Genomic DNA, 20526 nt, shown 5'->3' with positions numbered 1-20526 from the left:
GTACAACAACAGTACAACAACAATTAACATTAACAAGAAAAAAAATGACTACAATTGCAAGTTACTTGGCGGGTGGAAGCATCAAAGAATGCCGTTTTAAGGGTGTCAAATCGTCTATCACTCTGTTGTGACTCAGATGCTGAAGCTCGGCTTTTTCAATTGACATGACTGCAAGACTGAATTCTTTTTTGACCCATTGTTTGAAGCAGCCAGGAGTGCAGCCGACGCAGTGCACTAAAGGACCTTTTACATGAGCAGCTGTTTACAGGCACTGTTGGGGATTCGTCAGCATTTTTTGTAATATATATATATATATATATATAATTTTTAAATAAAACAACACCAAACTATTTAGGGGGGCTTAAGAATATTTTATGGGGGCTTCAGCCCCCCTAAAACAGGCCTAACGACACCACTGCTTTAAAGCCATACTTTTACAGTTTTTTAGTGGAAGTAACTCAAAAGTAGTGTAACGCATTATGGTTCAGAGACAGTAATAATGTAATATAACTTATTACTACTACTGTATTACATTTTGGAAGTAGCTTGCCCAACACTTTTGAGGACCGTCCTGATGCTGTGGAACAAAAAAAAAGCAAACCTGAATACAGTATATAAGGTTTTGTGTTTTGTTGAGACATGAATGGTAGAGAAGGTATGTAAAACCTACCATTTGCCTTGCTTCATCAGATCAATGGCATCATTGGCCTGATCCAAAGTCATGTTGTGGGTGATGAACTCATCCAGCTTCAACTTGTTGTCCATGTAGGCTTTCAATCGGAGGAAGGCCCCCCCTACCCTTAAAGCCTGTGCCACAAAATGATAACAAAATCAAAAATAAGAGCACGTAGTTGTATTCAAAAATACACATAACTCGTTATTTCAGAACAGCTATTAAGTTCACAAAAATTAATTAACCAGTCGTTATGGTCATATTTGTTTCACCTTCAAACATAGAGCCCTTCCATGTGCATCCACCAATGAGCATAAGGGGTCGGGCAGAAATGTCGTCCAACTCTGTCCAGCTAACAATCACACTGACACCCCAACCTCTCACACAAGACTCCAAGGCACTGCGCTAGATCGACATGCAATATAATTCAATAGGCTTTGTATAAATATATATACAGATATGTAAACTTTAATGAAATAAGCGATCCCCTTACCGTGACTGGCCACATTCCCGACACATTCCAGGGAGAAGTCCACTCCTCCGTCAGTCATCTCAGACAGAACTTGGCTGATTGGTTTACTGTGATCCGTGGGGTTCGCAAAGTCGGTCGCCCCGAACACCTTGGCCTTCTCAAACTTCTCTGGATTGATGTCAACAGCGATGATCCTCTTGGCTCCTGCAGCCTTGCAGCCCATGACTGCAGCCAAACCCACGGCTCCCAGACCGAACACAGCACATGTGGAGCCTGGTTCCACCTGTAGTACCAAAGTCTCGGGTCAACATATTGATAAGATAGGCATCTTATAACTTTTAACGGTGATATCAATGGAAAAGTATTTTATCTCATGTAAAATTCTCTAGTCAAGCCAAGGAGATCATTATGTTCTTCTTTGTTGGTCTGTCTGTCAGATGGACAGCGTAAAATTACTTTCTGGTTATCCATTAGGTTTGAATCCGGATCTCAGGATGTTGTTTACCTTGGTGCTATATGGCGTTACCAACCATGGATGAATTAAAAGAACTGGATACAGTGTTGGATGCGGGGCCCCGTTAAATCCTATGAAAGTGAATCAGTGGGGCACAAAGCCAAAATGGACCGTCTCTCGAGAACAAAAATACCTGCTTCCAATCTGCTCCATCAAGGCAGCATCACAGGCAGTCTTGACCCCGGTCAAATTAATGTAAATGCGCCATATTTTCCAACTTCCAACATTTTCCAACTAAAAGGGCTTCTAATTGGGTTGACCTGAAAAAGATTGTAAGCTGATTTACAAACTTGTCCTCCCTAAGTTAAGTAAATCGGGGAAAGTATTTTTGAGGGCCCAATGGGATAACTTGACTGACACGGAGGCTGTAGTACCACTGTTTGGCCACGACAAACATTTGCTTCAACTTGGTTTCAACATTTGTGATACGTACACACCAGACGCGATTATGATTTTTCCACATGTTGCGATTAAATGTAAAGTCAATGTCAAGAAGCAGATGGACGCAATTTGGGCTTGCGTCTTTAGGTGAGTTAAATATTTTCATCTCAAGCGTCAAATTTGTGTTACGTGTCACTGACATTGAATCAGAAAACCAAACAGCAGCTGTTTGAGACAGTGGAGGTGGTTGTAGACTTCAGGAAGTAAGGCTGCATATTTCCTGAAGTCCAAAGCCCTTTTTACTGTCTCAACCTGGAGCTAAATGCTGTTAAGACAGTGGAGAAGGTTGTGGAATTTAAGAAGTACGCAGCCACACCCGCCCCCATAACTCGACCCGTGTGACTCCCCAGTCACTGCTGCGGTGTCCTTCGGCTTCCTGGGCCCAGGACCTCAAGTGGGAGCACAGCCTCAGCTCCCTCACCAAAAGAGCCCACCAGAAGATATTCTTCCTGAGGCAGCTGGAGAAATTTAACTTGCCAAAGATGATGATGGTGAACTTCTATACCGCCTTCATCGAGTCCACCCTCACCTCAAGTGGTGGCTGGTCAATAGAGGGCGCTAAGGCGCTGCCCTCCCTTCCTCACCAGCGGAAAGTGTAATATTTATAATAATAATGTTTTTTTTGCTAATTTCAATCTGGTACATCTGGTACGCTGCAGCTACCAAAACTTCTCGCCACCTGAACAGTTTCTTCCCCTCTGCTGACGGCCTCATTAACAAGGCCCGGGACCCCCACTGACAGTGACCTTTGAGAATCCTTGTATGTGTAAATCTACCTGGCAATAAACTTGTTTCTGATTCTGATGAACTATCATGCAAGTACGGTTCATCCAACATACACACCATAGCGGTATTTACTGCTGCTCCATATCCTGTGCAGATCCCACAGCCAAGGAGACAGACTTTGTCCAGAGGGGCAGCAGGGTTGATCTTAGCCACAGCCATCTGGTTAACCACAGTATACTCAGAGAAAGTACTGGTCGCCATAAACTGCAGCACCTTCTTTCCCTTACAGGTCAACCTGGATTCTAGCGGTGCCATCGCCTTGTAACGTTCAGCATTGGCCCTGAACAAAAACAAAAAATGTAATGTAAAAGAACCTGAAAGAAAATTTGACTGTTGCTATTATGATATTATAGGGTCACTGAATACTGGCAATAATCAAAGCAAGATGAAACGTCTTAAGTGTGATCTCTTTAAACAGACCCTTAAAGGTCCCCTATTATACTCTTTTTCAGCAATAAATTATAGGTTTCAGATATCCACAAAACGTGTCTCTGAAGTGTTTGGCTGAAATACCAAGCAGATCATTGTAGCATGCCATTAACCCCTCTGTATCAGCCCTGTTCCAAAAGTGCTGATTCTGTAGCTTTAAATGCTAATGAACTGCTGCTGGCCACACCCCTCTGAGATGATTGGTTTAAAAATAACATAATGGTGCTCTAGGAGGAGACTTAGGTGATAAGGTGGGCGGCTGTAACCTTGGTTATTGGATAATGGTTGCACAACCCATAAAAACATTGTGACATCACAAAGTCGCCAAAACCTGATCATCCCATTTTCATATTTCTTTTACAAATGAATCAGGAGAATATTTGTACATAGAGGGGACACATATTAATGTATAAGACATAAAAAGGTGGATTTTGCATAATAGGTGGCCTTTAAGTTACACTAATAGAGACTTTAAAACGTTAAAATGACAAAAATTCATAATTTCTAATAAATTGCAAATGTATAAAGAGAAAGAAACGTTTCAGTCCATCACATATGAAACAATTAATGGTTGGCAGAAGATGAGTGCTTAGGGAGCTCACCATCCTTTGTCACACTTGTTGGTCTTTGGACTCTTACAGAAGCGACATTCTCTACAGTGAACGATGGACAGGGGTATGACATGGTCTCCTGAAAGGTGATAACAGTGTCGCCAGGTGACAGTCACATAAACATTTAAAATGGTGTAAGAGAGATATTGGCACAAATAGGCCCCTTATAAACTAATACCCCAAGCTTTCCTTTGTTTACATTTCTGTTAATGTATAAGTTATCCACTGTATTAGCTGATAAGGAATGTAAACTGACACCTGTGCTTTTTTTACATTTCTTTTAATGTAGCCTACTGATTCAATAATTTCTGATGGCAGACAGTGGGCGACGCTACTGTTTGCAAAAATGTTGTCTATATTTAAAGTCTATGTGAAAATGACCTTACTTCTCCGTTTATTTACTACTTCTGTAAATATGTTTCCAATGAATTTATGGTCTCGAACACTAGTTTGTGGTCTACTTCAAAACAACATAATGTTAATTTTGTCATCTTGTAAACTTTGGACCTACTCATGGTTAAATAGGATACAAAGCAAGATGCTCTAGGGCACATTGTATTATTGTGGTTGACAAGACGCTTTCACAGCATTGGTGAAGTATAAGACAGCTTAAGGACACTGCTGTGAATTTGTTTCTGTTTACTACATTTAGTTTATTAGAATTATATTGCAAGTTAAAATGATCAGTTTGATCACTTGAATCACGGCTGCACCTTGCTAACCTAGCTAGCTTTAGCGGGTAACTTAGCATTTGTTTTGATAATGGTCCGTGTCCAGTGGCGTCTCTGGCACGAAAAGACTGGTGGGGCCCGGTCGTGTGCGCGCACGCGGGAGGCTGTTGAAGTAGTACACATATATTCGCTGTAAGTGAGTCCTGTATAGTGCACCTACCAGCTAACCTACTAACTAAGAGAGATCACATAAGCCAGGTGTAGTAGCCTATAGTACAGTAATAGCTAGTCTGTGAGCGTTATCAATTTGAGCTGCTACATTAACCCTTCCAAGCAAGCCTAACCTAACAGCATTTTCAACATTCGGACCACTGCTTTCGTGTTTGTTCAGATGTTCTGAAAGATGTTTCAAGTCCTTGAACCCTGTTGTAGTCCAAGTAGTGTCCCCCCCAAAGAGCAGGCAAGGAAAGCAAAAGAGAGACAGACCCTTTAACCACACTCGTAGTTAGCCATGCCTTTTTTCTTGAACCACTCTGAATTAAAGGAGCGGTTTCTGTCCTTTCCAGACTGAATAATATTAAAATTAACTGGCTGGTGTGGTCCCAAACGCTTAATCTCCAACTTCTGCTCTAATGGCAAGGTACTAAATCGAACTCTGAGTAAATTATCGATTTGATACATTTTGGACTGGATTGCACTCAGAAACAACTCCTCCGTCCTCAAGCAAGATGGGAGATGGAACGTTAACAGCCCCACTAGCAGAGACTGATGAGGTAGTGGCAGCTCCTGGTTCTCCGGTGGGCCTAGCTCCTGGCAGAACAACTCCTCCGTCGTCTTCAAGCTCAATAGAAATGGGAACGGCTAGGTGCCAGTGGAGCGCAGCTAAGGTTAACTAAGTTAGGCTAACAGCAGCCACTAGCAAAAAGCTCACTCAGCCTCAACAACGAAAGAGCCGTAAAGTTGAGCAGTGTTTGCTAAGATTAGGTCATTCAGCTACACTCACTGACATTACTTAACTAACTCACAAAAAAAGAAATGTAAGTAATATAAAACTATAAAGGTCTGACTCAATAGCAAAGAACAAAACGGCACCTGCCGCTTCAGAACAGAAACTTGGACTGACAAAATGTCTCTGCCTATCACGGGCAAAGTGAATTAACACATTACTATTGGTTCGTTCAAAATTCAAATAAAAATGCATCAAACAAATAACTCTGATCGGTCTAACTGTACAGAATTCTGCATCAACGGTGGACGGTAATATGTGACGTATGTCCTTCTATTATTTTTCATTGGCTATGGGGCCAAAACTGTTGTGCCCCACTGCTCATCATTGAAATTGCGTTGAGCAAGCGCACTGTGTGTTTGACTGCTAACCTGGTTAAACGGGCTGAGGAGCCAGCCCCATGCCCGTTGAGAAGAATGCTAGGAGAAGTGAAACCATTACTCAACACGCACAGGAAGCGATTCGGAATGTACCAGACAGTTACAGCGCTACCATTGTCATATTATGTCATATCATGCAATAAACACGCAATAATGTTAGTTACGAAATAAAATACATATATATTACTTGTTGTAAGTGGAAATCGAATTATTGATCATGTCGTGAACTGCGCCACAGCGGCCACTAGTGGTGGGGCCCGACCCCACCGGCCCCTAATGCAGAGACGCCACTGTCCGTGTCCCTCCCTACTTTTGCTTACGTGAGGCTTCAAAGTGTAGTATACAGTAAAAGGTCAACATAACAGTGAATACGGCAACTACTTTTTAAAGTCTATGTTAAAAACACGCTTCTTCATTACCAGTATGTGAGAAGGTGAGGCTGCTGCAGGGAAGAGAAGCACTTACACACCATCAGTTCATGTGTTTGTTCTGACAGTGGACGTCTCTCACCTTGATGCGGACCTCGTTGGCCTGGGGTGGGGCTACCTCTATATCCTCTCTCACCAAAGGCTTGTTGGACTCCCAGGCCACTGCTGCCTTGCATTTGATGACCTACAGGGCATCATATGAAATGAATGAGGACTGAATTACAATATACGTGGGGAAAAGTTCCCAAAAATTCAACACAAAGCGTTGCCATGGGCCTTTCTTACACTCGTAATACATTGAATCCACTGATCTGAGGGAAGACCAAGATATGTAGAACAACATGTCGTCAGCTTTGCAAGTTTGCTGTTAAAAGGCAAAAGGCTTTCCAAAAACCTGAATATAATGTCGCAATCCTTTGAGCAATGATACAAGGCAAGGGTTTTATGACATTCTTCCAACCTTTTTAATTCCATACTAACAGCTAGTGTCTTCAAATGATTCTGACACAGCTGCTCCTCCAAAAGCAATCAAATTAGTTATTTGAAGAATAAATATAAGTAGGGTTAGCAAGCACAAGCAGCAATTCACACTTGAATTTATTAGCATTTCTTTAACCCAATGTTCAATCATTTTAAAACTTTTCCGTAATGTTGGCATGGAAAACTCACCTTACCAGCTGTAGCCATTGTTGCAGAAAGACAAGTGACCAAAAAAGCTAGAGAGCTAAGAGAGGGCTGCAGCAGTGGAAAGGGGAGGAGAAGATCAGTATTAACCTATGGAACGGGTTGGCAAACGTACAGCTGGGCAGGGACTGTACAACCTTTACTTTAATAGGAGACCATGAAAAACCATGTAAATATTACTTTATTCTTCTTCTGTTATTTATTTTATTTTTTTCTTCTCTCATAAGCCACCTTCCCAACCTTTAGCCACCAATTGGCTTTGACAAAAACAAATAGATGGCACCAGCTGCATTAAATTGAGCACAGGCATTAAAGACCTCAGTACATACAGTATGAGCTGTCATTCTGTTACAAAGTCTTGATTTTCACTATCGTATACAGTGGAGGAAATTAGTATTTCATCCCCTGCCAATTTAGTTTACCCACTTATGGTAGGTTTATTTTAACAGTGAGACAGAATATAATTTTTTTTTTTAAATCCAGAAATGTACATAAAATAAATAAATAAATTGATTTGTATTTAATCTGGGTAAATAAGTATTTGATCCCCATGCAACCAACAAGAATTCTGGCTCACATGGACTGGTTAAATAAGTTCCTCTTGCTTTAAGAAAATACTCCCGATATCAACTCTTTACCTGGATAAAAGACACCTGTCCACAGTCAATAAATCAGAGTACAACCTCTCCACTGAGGGCAAGACCAGAGGCAGGTCTTGTGGAACTAATGTCCAAGGACATCCGGGACAAGATGGTAGACCTGCACAAGGCTGGAATAGAAGACAGGACCACCAGCAAGCAGCTTGGGGAGAAAGACACAACTGGTTTGAGTATTAGAAGATGGAAGAAGCACAAATTGACCATCAATCGCTCTCGGTCTTGGGCTCAACAATCTAAGATCTCGCCTCTTGGGGCATCAATGATCATGAGAAAGGTGAGGAATCAGCCAAGAACTACACAGGAGGGACTTTTTAATGATCTGAAGTCAGCTGGGATCACAGTCACCAAGAAAACTATTGGTAACACACTTGAGCCGTAATAGATGAAAATCCTGCAGTGACCCCTGCTCAAGAAGGTTCATGTACAGGCCGTCTGAAGTCTACCAGTGATCCTCTGAACGATTCAGAGAAGGCTTATGAGAAGGTGATGTAGTCAGGTGAGACTAAAATCAAGATCTTTGGCATCAACTCGACATGTTGTGTTGGAGGAAGAGAAATGCTGCCTATGACCCCAAGAACACCATACCCCGCGTCCAGCATGGAGGTGGAAACATGATGCTTTGGGGGGGTTTCTCTGCTAAGGGGACAGGGCGATTCACCGCATCGAGGGGATGATGGAGGGGGCCATGTATCGTAAAATATTGGCTGATAACCTCCTTCCCCTGAGGCATGTTCTGCAAGGGGATCAAATACTTATTTCCCCCAATTAAATGCAAATTAATTGATATCTTTTTTAAATGTGCACTTCTGGATGTTTTTTTGATATTCTGTCTCTCACTGTTAAAATAAACCTACCATAAAAATTACAGACTTTTCATTTCTTTGTAAGTGGGTATACTAACTACATTTGGCACATACATACTTATTTCCTCCACTGTATGTTAAACAAGTTGGATGACCACCTACTGAACAGTCATAAAGAAGAACACCGCAACAAATACAATGAACAGGCCTAAGGATTACAGATAACAGCATAGTTGAGTTTAATACATAATTAAAAGCATTCAAGTTGTTTTTTAATGTAGTTGATGAACATCTGGTTTTTTAAACAGAAATAAAAAGAGGATTCTTGTTCCCCCTCCTTTCTCTTTCTTTTCTACTCTTCCCTCTTATCCAGAGCTCCTCTGTTCAGAGTCAATGGATGTTTGAAATGAGGTCACCCTTTATGTAGACAGTTACTTAACAATGTTTGGTCAAATGAATGAAAAACTGAGGGACATTCAATACAACCAAAATAACATAAAAAAGTACCTTTCTTCAATTGTGTTTCTGTATTTTAACACAAGTGATTTACAGCGGATATGTATGGAAATAAAAATGGAAAAGCAGAGTACAAGATGACAGTTTCAACAGTCAAAGACATCGAAATCACAAAGAAAAAACAACATGAAATCCACAGACTCCATCAGTTTAGAACATTTATTACGCTCTAGGAAATCCTGACATAATTAGCCATTTTCTAATAAAAACTTCTAAGAATCACCTGAATATTGAGTGTTCAACGGCAGTCCTTAAAAGTTAGCGTCATTTACGAGACCTCCTTATGGGTGTATTGTATTATTTGTAAAATCATGAGTTACTTTGTTTTTTTGGAGGTCAATAAGAGCAACAGAGTGCTCTTATTGTGGAGAGATATTGAGGACCGTCCGGATGCTGTGGAACAAAAGAAAAGAGATACACCTTACGTTTTCTGTGTTGCCTTTGTGACACAAAAGGTCTGAAAAGTATGAGAGTGTAAACCTACCATTTGCCATGCTTCATCAGTTCAATGGCATCATTGACCTGATCCAAAGTCATGTTGTGGGTGATGAACTCATCCACCTTCAGCTTCTTGTCCATGTAGGCTTTAACCATTCCAGGCACCTCATCCCTACCCTTAAAGCCTGTACAACAAAATCACAAAATGAGACCAAAGAGATTCAACTAGAATAAAGCTGTGTTTCAGAATATGGGGGTCTGTACATATGAGCTTTTTGTGGCTGCTCATTTCCATCGTTTTCAAGAAAGACACTCTTTTTCTTGGTGTGACCACAGAGTCATAATTTTTCTATTTTTGAAACGCAGCAGCGCACACCGTATGTCGTGTAACGAGGAACAACCAACTACAGCCTAGAGATACAGTATATCTACTTCCCTACATATCAATCTGTCGTTCCACCTGTATTGATTTCAATAGCACTGCTTTAACTGCTTAAATGTCCCACAATCGTTTATATAAAAAAACAACAACCCGAAGCTGATTGGACTGTGAGCTTATCTGGTTATGGTTGCTGAGCAATGTAAGGCACAAGCAGCCTCAGCTTCCTTTAAGAGTTGACCCAACAGGAGGAAATAAAAACCTGACCGACTCACCTCTCATAATCGAAGCCCATAGCCCTTAAGTTTCAAGGGATTCATTAGTAAGTGGTGATAGCCATATTTGTCTCACCTCCAAACACAGAGCCCTTCCATGTGCGTCCAGCGATGAGCTGAAGGGGTCGAGCAGAAAAGTCTTCTAAGTCCGTCCAGCCAACAATCACGCTGACACCCCAACCTTTCACACAAGACTCCAAGGCACTGCGCTAGAAGGAGAAACAGCACAACCGTCAAAGTCAGTGGGCTTGTTACCAGTAGGTGCAGTCCAGACTAACTGAGGTTATTTAGTCTGAATGAGTAAAAGACCGATGGATGACAGTTGTGCTTGAAACAACACCTATGTGTTAGAAATATTTGGTTGTTGGTACCCTGCAGTGTGGAGCTATTCTTTCTTTTTTACAGGATTGTCTCCTACTCCCTTAGGTTTGGATCTAAGTGCACACTCCTGTATTATCTTAACTTCCTCCTCCCACTTTGTGAAGCGACCTTGGGTATTATGAAAGGCGCTATATAAATCCAAGTCATTATTATTATTATTATTATTATTATTAGTGTAATAATACGATCACTATGTGTTTGTGCTGCAGCTTCTTGGGACTCAAAGTTATATGTGCACCCATTTAAGGTAGCAATGCTAAAGTCTATTCATCATGAGTGTTGAAGCTTCGATGAAAGTTTTATGGCCTCAATAATTTCAAAGCCCAAACACATGTGTATGCCAAATGTTTATAACTTCCTGCAGGGCATTGAAGTCCTTCGGGTCGTAAGCAAGGACTTGCCAACCAAAAACTAGATTGGACCAAGGGTTGATAAGATAAAGGTTGTCAATAGGAAATAAAAGTTACCATGACAGCCACACTTCCAACACATTCCAGGGAGAAGTCCACTCCTCCGTCAGTCATCTCAGACAGAACTTGGCTGATGGGTTTACTGTGATCCTTGGGGTTCACAAAGTCGGTCGCCCCGAACACTTTGGCCTTCTCAGACTTCTCTGGATTGATGTCAACAGCGATGATCCTCTTAGCTCCTGCAGCCTTGCAGCCCATGACTGCAGCCAAACCCACGGCTCCCAGACCAAACACAGCACATGTGGAGCCTGGTTCTACCTAAAGTAACACAATTGCCAAAGAACTCAAAAGTACTGAACCGATTTGCCTGGCCAAGGAGGAACCCGTTACATTAGGGTGAGAAGTAACACCTTCTTTGGTCAACATGTCTCCTTAGGTCATTGCTCTTAAGGCTCCAAACAGTTATAATCAACAAAAAAGTGTTGTGCCCTGTAATGTGGAACTACTAATAATAATTACTTTATTTATATAGCACCCTTTCATGCAAGGATGCTGCCCAAAAAAGAACAAGATGAGCTGCAAATAAAATCATCAATAATAATCTTCTCAAGAAATTTCCTAAGAAAAGTAAAATTTGAAAAAGGACTGTAATTGGTTAGGTCACCAATGTACAAATGAGGCTTCCTTTAGCAGAGGTTTTACTCAAGCACAAGGTAAAGTACCTGAATGCATACATTTTATTGTTGGTCTTGGTGTTTCACGAGAGAGAAACTTGTAATTGGATTACTCTTATGAGGCTTTTCGATCTGGCCAATCATTTTAGTCTTTCATCTAATAAAAATTGTCATGTTTACAGGCACATAGTATGAATATTTCTTCTGTTACAGATACCTTAGCAGTATTAACTGCTGCTCCATATCCTGTGCAGATTCCACAGCCAATGAGGCAGACTTTGTCCAGAGGGGCAGCAGGGTCGATCTTAGCCACAGCAATCTGGTCAACCACAGTGTACTCAGAGAAAGTACTGGTCCCAGAAAACTGCAGCAACGTCTTCCCCCTACAGGTAAACCTGGATTCTGGGAACATCCTGAACAATATATTCTCATGAGGAAACTCAAATTGGGTGATGCTTCTGACCCATGAAAGGGTTCACTAAAAACATGCAATATGCTAAATGTGGAAATAGAAACAAAGACTGTCTGTCCTGTTGTGTTTTCAGACTGCACCTAAAGTTGATGTTGAACTAAAGATCTGCGTCTTTCACTGTATGAATACCCCCAAGAGTTGAGGCAAAGGGAAAATTGAACTGTTAGAGGGAGAACGTTTTTGAACTCACCATGCTTTGTCACACTGGTTGGTCCTTGGACTCTTACAGAAGCGACATTCTCTACACTGGGCTATAAACAGAGGTATGACCTTATCTCCTGAGGGACGGTAGGAAAGAAAGAAAAGCATTGCCATATGACAGTCACAAAAACTTTTAAAATGGTGTAAAAATATTAAATGGATAAATGGCACAGATAAGAGTCCGTTTACACACTCGTACACGGCACAGCTATAAAACCATATTTCTCAACTTTGGACAAACAGACAAGCTATTTCCAGTGTTTGCGCTAAGCTTAGCTAAACTTTACACGCCTAGCTTTGTACCAAAACTATAGACAAGTAGTACCAATGGAAACACACCTGGCTGATATTCAGTGACTCCAGGCCCAACGCTCTCAACGATGCCAGCTGCCTCATGGCCGAGGACTGTTGGGAAGCAATCTTCATGTGTATTCTCAAAAAGCTGGTGCAGATCTGTGTGGCACACAGCAGTTGCCACAATCTGTACCAAAGGAAGTCAGCAAACATTGAAAACATTATGGGAGTAAAGGCGACAGGCAGTCGATTCAGCAGTATATTGCTAATATTAAACTCACCGCCTTGTAGTGTTTTTCAACCTTTTTTTAGCCGTGGTACATTTTTTAAAATAAAAACATTGCGTGGCACACAAACAACCAAATTAGATGCAAGCGTACGGTTGGTAATGTAACCACTGTCAACTGCCTTAATCTGAACTCATAACTATAACTAATATACCTTTGGCGAGTAAGAAACAAGAGTTTGCTTAGCTCTGTCACCTTTCAGTCGACAAATTAAATGTTGATGTTACATTTGGAGATTACGTTTAAGCTTGCTTGGGACCATGGCACTGTGGAATAGCTTTTCCCAAAACCAACCATAACGATGTTGGTGAGTCGGATTCCTGATGAAAGTAAATCCAAACAACAGAGAACTTTCTCTGTGTTATTTGGAGCGCTCGGTTTTTGTTTCTTTTATCCACCATTAATACTAAGCCCTTCATCTGGGTTAGAAATTGTTCCAGGACTCAGTTCAAAGAGAGTTCATCACTGAGTCACCGCAATCTCTCCTGCACATAACTCTATTGTCTTAAATTAGAGAGGTCATTGATGTGCTACCTAGTGCTGACCGGAAGAGTATGGAAGAGTATTTAATTACTAAGGCAGCCATTACACTGCAGGCACAGACACTAAACAAAAGCTAATTATTTGCAGCAACTGAAAAATATTTATTTAGCTGATTAAGTGAAATTGGACAATGTCATAGGTCACCTGACGATCTCTCACCTCCCTAGGGAGGCGCCCAGGTGGCATCCTCACTAGGTGCCCGAACCACCTCAACTGGCTCCTTTCAACGCGAAGGAGCAGCGGTTCTACTCCGAGTCCCTCCCGGATGATTGACCTTCTCACCTTATCCCTAAGGGAGATGCCAGCCACCCTGCGGAGAAATCCCATTTCGGCCGCTTGTATCCGCAATCTCGTTCTTTCGGTCATGACCCATCCTTCATGACCATAGGTGAGGGTAGGAACGAAAATGGCCGGTAGACAGAGAGCTTTGCCTTCTGGCTCAGCTCTCTTTTCTTCACAATGGTGCGGTAAAGCGACTGCACTACCGCTCCCGCTGCTCCGGTCATAAGCCTTCTCCAAATCTACAAAACACATTTAGTCTGGATAAGCGTACTCCCAGGCCCCCCCCAGGATCCTTGCTAGTAAAAAGCTGATCCGTCGTTCCACGATCGGCCGGAACCTCCTTTCCAGCACCTTAGAGTAAACTTTCCCAGGCAGGCTGAGTAGTGTGATGCCTCTGTAACTGGCACACACCCTCTGATCCCCCTTTTTGAAAAGGGGAACCACCACCCCGGTCTGCCAATCCTTCGGTACTGTTTCCGACTTCCACACGTTCCCAGTTCACCAGCACTACACGTTTGGGCTTACCATGTCTTTCCAGAGGTTTCCCCTGCCACTCGACCCAACTCACCACCATATGGTGATCAGTTGACAACTCCGCTCCTCTATTCACCCGAGTGTCCAAAACATGCGGCTTCAGGTCCGATGATACGATAACAAAATCGATCATGGACTTTCTTCCTAGGGTGCTCTGGTACCACGTACACTTATGAGCTTCTTTATGTTCGAACATGGTGTTTGTTATGGCCAATCCATGACTAGCACAGAAGTCCAGTAACAAACCACCACTCTGGTTCAGATCAGGGGGACCGTTCCTCCCAGTTACGCCCCTCCAAGTGTCTCCATCATTGCTCAAATGTGCGGTGAAGTCTCCCAGCAAGACTAAGGAGTACCCTTCAGGAGCCCCATACAGGACTTCTTTCAGGGTCTCCAAGAAGGCCGAATACTCTGAACTGCTGTTTGGTGCATAAGATAGAAAACACACTTCTATGTATACCAATATTTGAGAAAGTGAGTTCTTTTCTGATAGTGGACATCTCTCACCTTGATGCGGATTTCATTGGCTTGTGGCGGGGCTACTTCAACCTCCTCAATCACCAAAGGCTTGTTGGGCTCCCAGGCCACTGCTGCCTTGCACTTGATGACCTAAGTGGCAACATATGACCAGAATGAGATATGACAAATACCACTGGGAACTGTTTAACCATATTGTTTGTGAAGCCACAGTACCCAGTAAGGCCCTTTGTCACAAATAAAAGACTAAATATCCTCTTAACAATTGCAATTCTTTGTGCTAAATTCAAAGCAAACAATGTTCCAATTACACTTCAAATCAACTTAATGGCAAATTGGAAAACAGCATCATTTTAGGCAAACCTCTCTCCTTTTTATTATTAAATGCTAAAAGCAATTGGTTGAATCTATCTGCTGCTCTTGGCATAAGCAAACAGGAAATCCAACAATTTATGACAATTATTCTTCGACAGTATTAGTTAATGTAGGGTCAGCAAGTAAACAGAATCGGTTTTAGTGGTTTATCTTGAATTCATAGTATGATTTTGGCACACTATCCTCTCAGCTTTGCATATATATACTTAACTTGAGAGTTTAATACTGTGTGCCAAGTGAAAACTGGACATGAGATATTTCACTGAAAGGGAAAGAAAACATCTCCAGCCAGTAACAGACAGAAAGACGGTGTTTAGTTTTTAGTTTAGTTTGCTACAAAGTACATCAGATGTCTGTAAAATTGTATGGCGTGAAAACTGCACTTCATTGGAACAGTTTTTTACAATTTCAGACATCGACTTTGTTTTACAACCATCCTCAGTCCAAATACTGAAACCTCATAAATACTGCAAACCAGAAATGCACAACATGCATTTCTGGATGCATAGTACTCTCATTTTCAGGTTTGTCAAACATCTCACGTGACACAGGCAACGCTCATGGACATATCACAAAAAGAACAAGAAGAAACAGTTAATGAGTGCATACATGTTAGATTATACTTACTTTACCAGCTGTTGCCATTTTTGCTGCAAAGATAATGGTTAACAGGCGAGAATGGGGTGAAGACAGGACAGCAGCTGCCGGACATGAGAGGGGAGGAGACAAGAGACCGTGAACTGGATGTTCATATATCGTGGAATAACACAACAGTTTGACATTCAGTGGCTGGGAGCTGTTATCAGTTACTTCAGCTCCTAGATAAGAACACATAGGCAACCCATCTGGAGCCTGTTTGGAATAAACAGGAAGCAGCAGCCACCACAACTCAATGTAAATATCTTTGTACTACAAAAACCATTAAAACGTCCAAATCACCAACAGGGTTAGTGATTATCAGTGCTTACGGCTTATCCATTTCCTTACTGTGAAATGAGTGTGAATTGTATACTGTATGTAGATGGTGTTGTAAAAAGTCTGTAAGTAGGGAGGAACAGATAACATCAGGACATAACAAGTTGTTAAACGGGGAATAACTGTTCTTCTTCTTTTCTCCAGTCAATTTGCTAGGAAAAGCTAATCACCTGCTGGCTCTTGCTACAAAGAGTGGTAAAGATCCTCGGCATCACGCACCACTTTAATTGATCGCGGAGGGCTGCGCTCAAAGCTCCAATTATTTCAAATTTGACCTCGACTGTAGCTGGCATTTCAACACGGAAACAATCAGACAACAGCTTTATGAAACAGTGCAAGCTAAAAGGCGAGTTAACCATAGAAACAAAATTAGAAAGCTGTTTTCACAGCAAACCAGTAGCTCACAAACTCAAACAAATCTCTTATGTGGAGGAAACATATGGTCAGGGAAGCGATTAAGTGCGTTGAATAACATTTTACATTTTTAATTTAACTATTAGCCACAGTGGCTAATGCTAGGCTAGTATGAGACAGAATAATTACAGAAATGTTAAGCGTTAAAGTATTTATATTACATTAAGAAGGATTGCTGTGTTAACATCCAAAAAATAATATACTATCGAACGGAGGGCATTATAGACAAAGAAAAACAAAGAAAGAAAAACAAATCGTTTAAAAAATATATGTAGGCCTATATGTATTTGTTTAGGACATTTCATCAATGCTTAAATTCTCTTAAAAAACAGGATACTATAATTACCTTAGTGTAATACTGTGAAAATGTTCATTCTGCATAAAGAGTACTTTTACTTTTGATGCTTGGAGTAGATTGAGTACTTTAACTTAAGTAAGGGATCTGATCACTTCTTCCAATGCTGAATTAATGTAGTATACCTTGATATATTTCATTGCTCATAGTTGAATGACTTTAACAACTACTTAAATAAAGCTATGCAAACATTTTACTAACTTTTTTTGTTGATACATGACAAAATTAGCTCCATATTTTAAACATTTTTCAACAAAAACAGAGATAAAGTGTTTATTTTTATAAGGACTAATTTAAGTCTTTTATTTTATAACTATCTCACTGGTCTCACTTTCACTCACTCTGCAGACTTCTGTGCTCACTAACTGTGCCCAGGTCAATCAGAAGTAAAAGTCAACATTTGCTAATGGCTTGTCCCTGGTGAATCTTTGATCAAACCTGGATATCTATTGAGCCATAACAGGAGAAAATGGTTTTATAATTTACACATTCTCTTATATCTCTTTGTAAAAAAACAAAACAAATTGGCTATCAGAAAACAAATGATCTTAAGTCCTGTCCCCTCTCACCTTATCTCAGCTTTGTCCTTAACAGCTTTGTCTGGTATTCTGGTTATGCAATGCAGGCTCTATCTGTGTGCAGACTGTTTGTTATGTCAAAATACAAGTCATTGTTGCGTAATTTACATTGAAATATCTTGTCCGGAGAAAAAGGGGATTTGAAAGTTCATGATGTTGGACTGTAAATATGCTCAAATAGATATTGTTTCTTATATAGCAGCAGATCATTACAGGCTGTAGATTATTAGCATATTTGCTGTTCAAAGTCTGTCTGGCAGGCTGCAGTCAGGGTGACGCCGTTAGTGCTTCATGCAACATTAGATATGCTGTATTAAAATAAGGTCTCTATGTATGTACATGGACACCAAATGGTATTCTGTCAGACTAATGCAAAAATAAAAAGGCACTACCAACGGATATTCAATATTTTTGCTGAAAGGAGAACAGAGAGATATTCACAGATAAGACATGTTTGTTTTAGTAAACAAAAGTTGGACGTTTATAATAATTTCCACACTGTCTGCAAATATAAGTGAAATAAATCTGGTAATATTTAAAATAATGGTGTTTTAAAATATTGAATAAATATGTTAAAAATACAATTATTTGAAACGATTGCCATCGTAGGTGTTTTTTCTTTCCTGAATGTTTTCTTTCTGTTTTTATGTCGTCCACCTGTGATTGCCTTTTGCTTTCGATGTGTTCTTTGTCGGAGTGACAGATATCGTTTACTGGAAAGCATCATCAGTCAATCAAGTCTGTTCGATATAATTTTTGTTGCCAAGTATGGCTAGTTAAAATGTGCCCTGTAGGAGGAGTGGTCGGTCAATTCAATTTCGGACTGGAATGTGAAAGGACTTAACCATCCCATTAAACGCACCAAGGTTTTTTCCCATCTTAAGTTTTTAAAAACTGAGATAGCTTTCCTAACTGAGACACAAATACGTGGGTCTGAACATATTTGCTTGAAGAGAGGCTGGGTAGGACAGGTGTATCACTCTACTTTTCAGGTGAATGCCAGAGGCGCTGCCATTTTGATTAATAAATCAGTACAATTTATATCTTCTGAAACTATATCAGACCCTAATGGACGTTTTGTTATTGTGGTGGGTAGACTTTATGGTTTACCTGTTACATTAGCCTGTGTTTACACCCCAAATTGGGATGATTCTAAATTCATGAATAGCTTTCTATCAACCTTACCATATTATATAGACACGCATCAGTTAATACTAGCTGGTGACTGTAATTGTGTAACTAGTCCCTTATTAGATAGATCCTCCACTCGTAATGTCTCCAAATCCAAAACAGCAGAATGTATAGAAAGTTTCTTACAGTCTTGTGCAATGTCTGAACCATGGAGATTCCTTTACCCTACACAGAAGGAATACTCTTTTTTTTCACCTGTTCACCACACATATTCACTTATAGACTATTCTTTTGTTCATAAAAGCTTACTGCCCTTGGTAAAATCATGTAATTACAACAGTATAGTCATATCTGACCATGCCCCTGTGACGCTGGTTTTGACCTTCCCTAATAATAACCCTGCTAGATTCAGATGGAGACTCAATTCACTTCTCCTGTCAGATGAGGTTTTTTTTGCTTTTGTTAGCACCCAGATTGACATATTTTACAAACCAATGTAAACGATGAGACCTCTCCTTCTCTGCTTTGGGAGACCCTTAAGGCCTACTTGAGAGGGCAGATTATCTCCTACAATGCTTCTGCACGTAAAGCCCGAATGCTGAGACAAACAGAGCTCACAAAACTCATATCTGATGTAGACAAAGTCTATGCTAATAGCCCAACCCCAGAGCTATATAAACAGCGAATTATGTACCAGGCTGAATTTGACATGCTTTCAACTGGTCAGGCAGAGCGGGCTTTGTTGAAATCTAAACATATATTCTATGAGTATGGGGAGAAGCCAAGCAGAGCTCTTGCTCATAGCCTCAGACATACTACCACTACTCCGGTCATTGATCAAATTGAATCTGAGTCAGGATTGCTATCGGACCCTACGGATATCAATAAACATTTTTGTGATTTTTATTCCTATTTGTATACATCTGAACTGCCCACTGACCCGGGGGTAATGGACACTTTTTTTGAAGGTCTGGATGTTCCCACTGTGGGGGAGGAATTGTGGGAATCCTTAGATAGCCCTATCTCTTTAGATGAAATCAGTCGTGCTATTTCATGCATGCAAAGTGGGAAGTGTCCAGGTCCAGATGGCTTTCCCACCTAATTTTATAAGAAATTCTCAGCGCAATTAAGCCCTTTACCCCAAAAACTTTTTAAAGATAGTTCGGACTCTCAGAACCTTCCACCCACTTTGCGCCAGGCATCAATATCCCTTCTTCTTAAAAAGGGCGGGATGTCCACAATTGTTCCTCATACCGCCCAATAAGTCTCCTTAATGTCGATGTAAAGATTCTGGCAAAAGTGTTGGCTCTACACCTTGAAACTGTTTTGCCCACCATTATATCATCTGACCAAACTGGATTTATAACAAATAGGCATTTATTTTTTTAAATCAGGCGCGTGTTGAATATCCTTTATTTATCATCCTCATCTCAGTGTCCAGAAGTACTTCTGGCTTTGGACGCTGAGAAAGCCTTCGATCGAAGTAATTGGGTAATCACTGTGGATGTTTTTTAAATGTATTAATTTATTATTATTTATATATATATTTTTTGTTTTTTTGTTGTGTGTTTGTGCTGTTGTGTGATTGTGTGTATCTATATACCTAAAGATAGATGAGTGTTTTTGTTTGGTTTGTCATGGTAACTCTTTATACCTACCTCCATTCATATTTTGATTGTTATCCATATGCCTTAAAAAAGGGAAGAACAAGATAAATAAAGTAAAATAATTTGACAGGTAGCATGTATTTCTTTGAACTTTTACGAGCCCTTCATAAATATACCCAAACTTGTCTGGATTAATTAGCTATTTGACTGACTAGGAAAAAAAACTAACTCAACTAAATGCAATCTTCAGATACATAACTGTTTGGAGGACACATCCTGTGATTTACAATCAGAACAAACAAGAGAAAGCCACCACCTGTGATGAGATGTGAAATAGTGTTGACTGTCCAGGGTCAGACACGTACTCTGTG

General features: G+C 40.6%; 1 protein-coding gene across 3 annotated transcripts; it reads right to left on the bottom strand.

The window, feature by feature from the left end:
- Positions 1-1038: 1038 nt before the first annotated feature.
- LOC134880953 (alcohol dehydrogenase 1-like) lies at positions 1039-17503 on the bottom strand. 3 transcript variants are annotated; one of them, XM_063908006.1, is made up of 10 exons: positions 17409-17503; positions 15723-15796; positions 14751-14852; positions 12643-12784; positions 12293-12380; positions 11848-12043; positions 11014-11274; positions 10242-10374; positions 9558-9696; positions 9219-9466 (listed from the first exon to the last, which is right to left on the bottom strand). In XM_063908006.1, exons 2-10 carry the CDS (start codon positions 15738-15740, stop codon positions 9433-9435), a joined length of 1113 nt encoding a protein of 370 aa, XP_063764076.1. In that variant the 5' UTR covers positions 15741-15796; positions 17409-17503; the 3' UTR covers positions 9219-9432. The 3 variants fall into 3 exon arrangements, with proteins under 3 accessions (XP_063764077.1, XP_063764076.1, XP_063764075.1); XM_063908005.1 differs by lacking the exon at positions 17409-17503 and having other exon boundaries at positions 15723-15874; XM_063908007.1 differs by lacking the exons at positions 9219-9466; positions 9558-9696; positions 10242-10374; positions 11014-11274; positions 17409-17503 and adding an exon at positions 1039-1428 and having other exon boundaries at positions 15723-15900.
- Between the last annotated feature and the right edge of the window lie 3023 nt (positions 17504-20526).

This window comes from Eleginops maclovinus, chromosome 19 (genome assembly GCF_036324505.1).
Source record: "Eleginops maclovinus isolate JMC-PN-2008 ecotype Puerto Natales chromosome 19, JC_Emac_rtc_rv5, whole genome shotgun sequence".
NCBI classification, from domain to species: Eukaryota; Metazoa; Chordata; class Actinopteri; order Perciformes; family Eleginopidae; genus Eleginops; species Eleginops maclovinus.
Note: the sequence above shows the minus strand (reverse complement) of the source record. Positions and strands in the feature narration are given on the sequence as shown.

Excerpts from the sequence above, each read along its gene's own strand:
- LOC134880953 (XM_063908006.1), bottom strand. Across the intron at positions 10,375-11,013 it reads TTGGAAGTGTGGCTGTCATG|CGCAGTGCCTTGGAGTCTTG; the intron begins GTAACTTTTATT and ends TTCTCCTTCTAG. Across the intron at positions 9,467-9,557 it reads CTGATGAAGCATGGCAAATG|CATCCGGACGGTCCTCAATA; the intron begins GTAGGTTTACAC and ends TTTGTTCCACAG.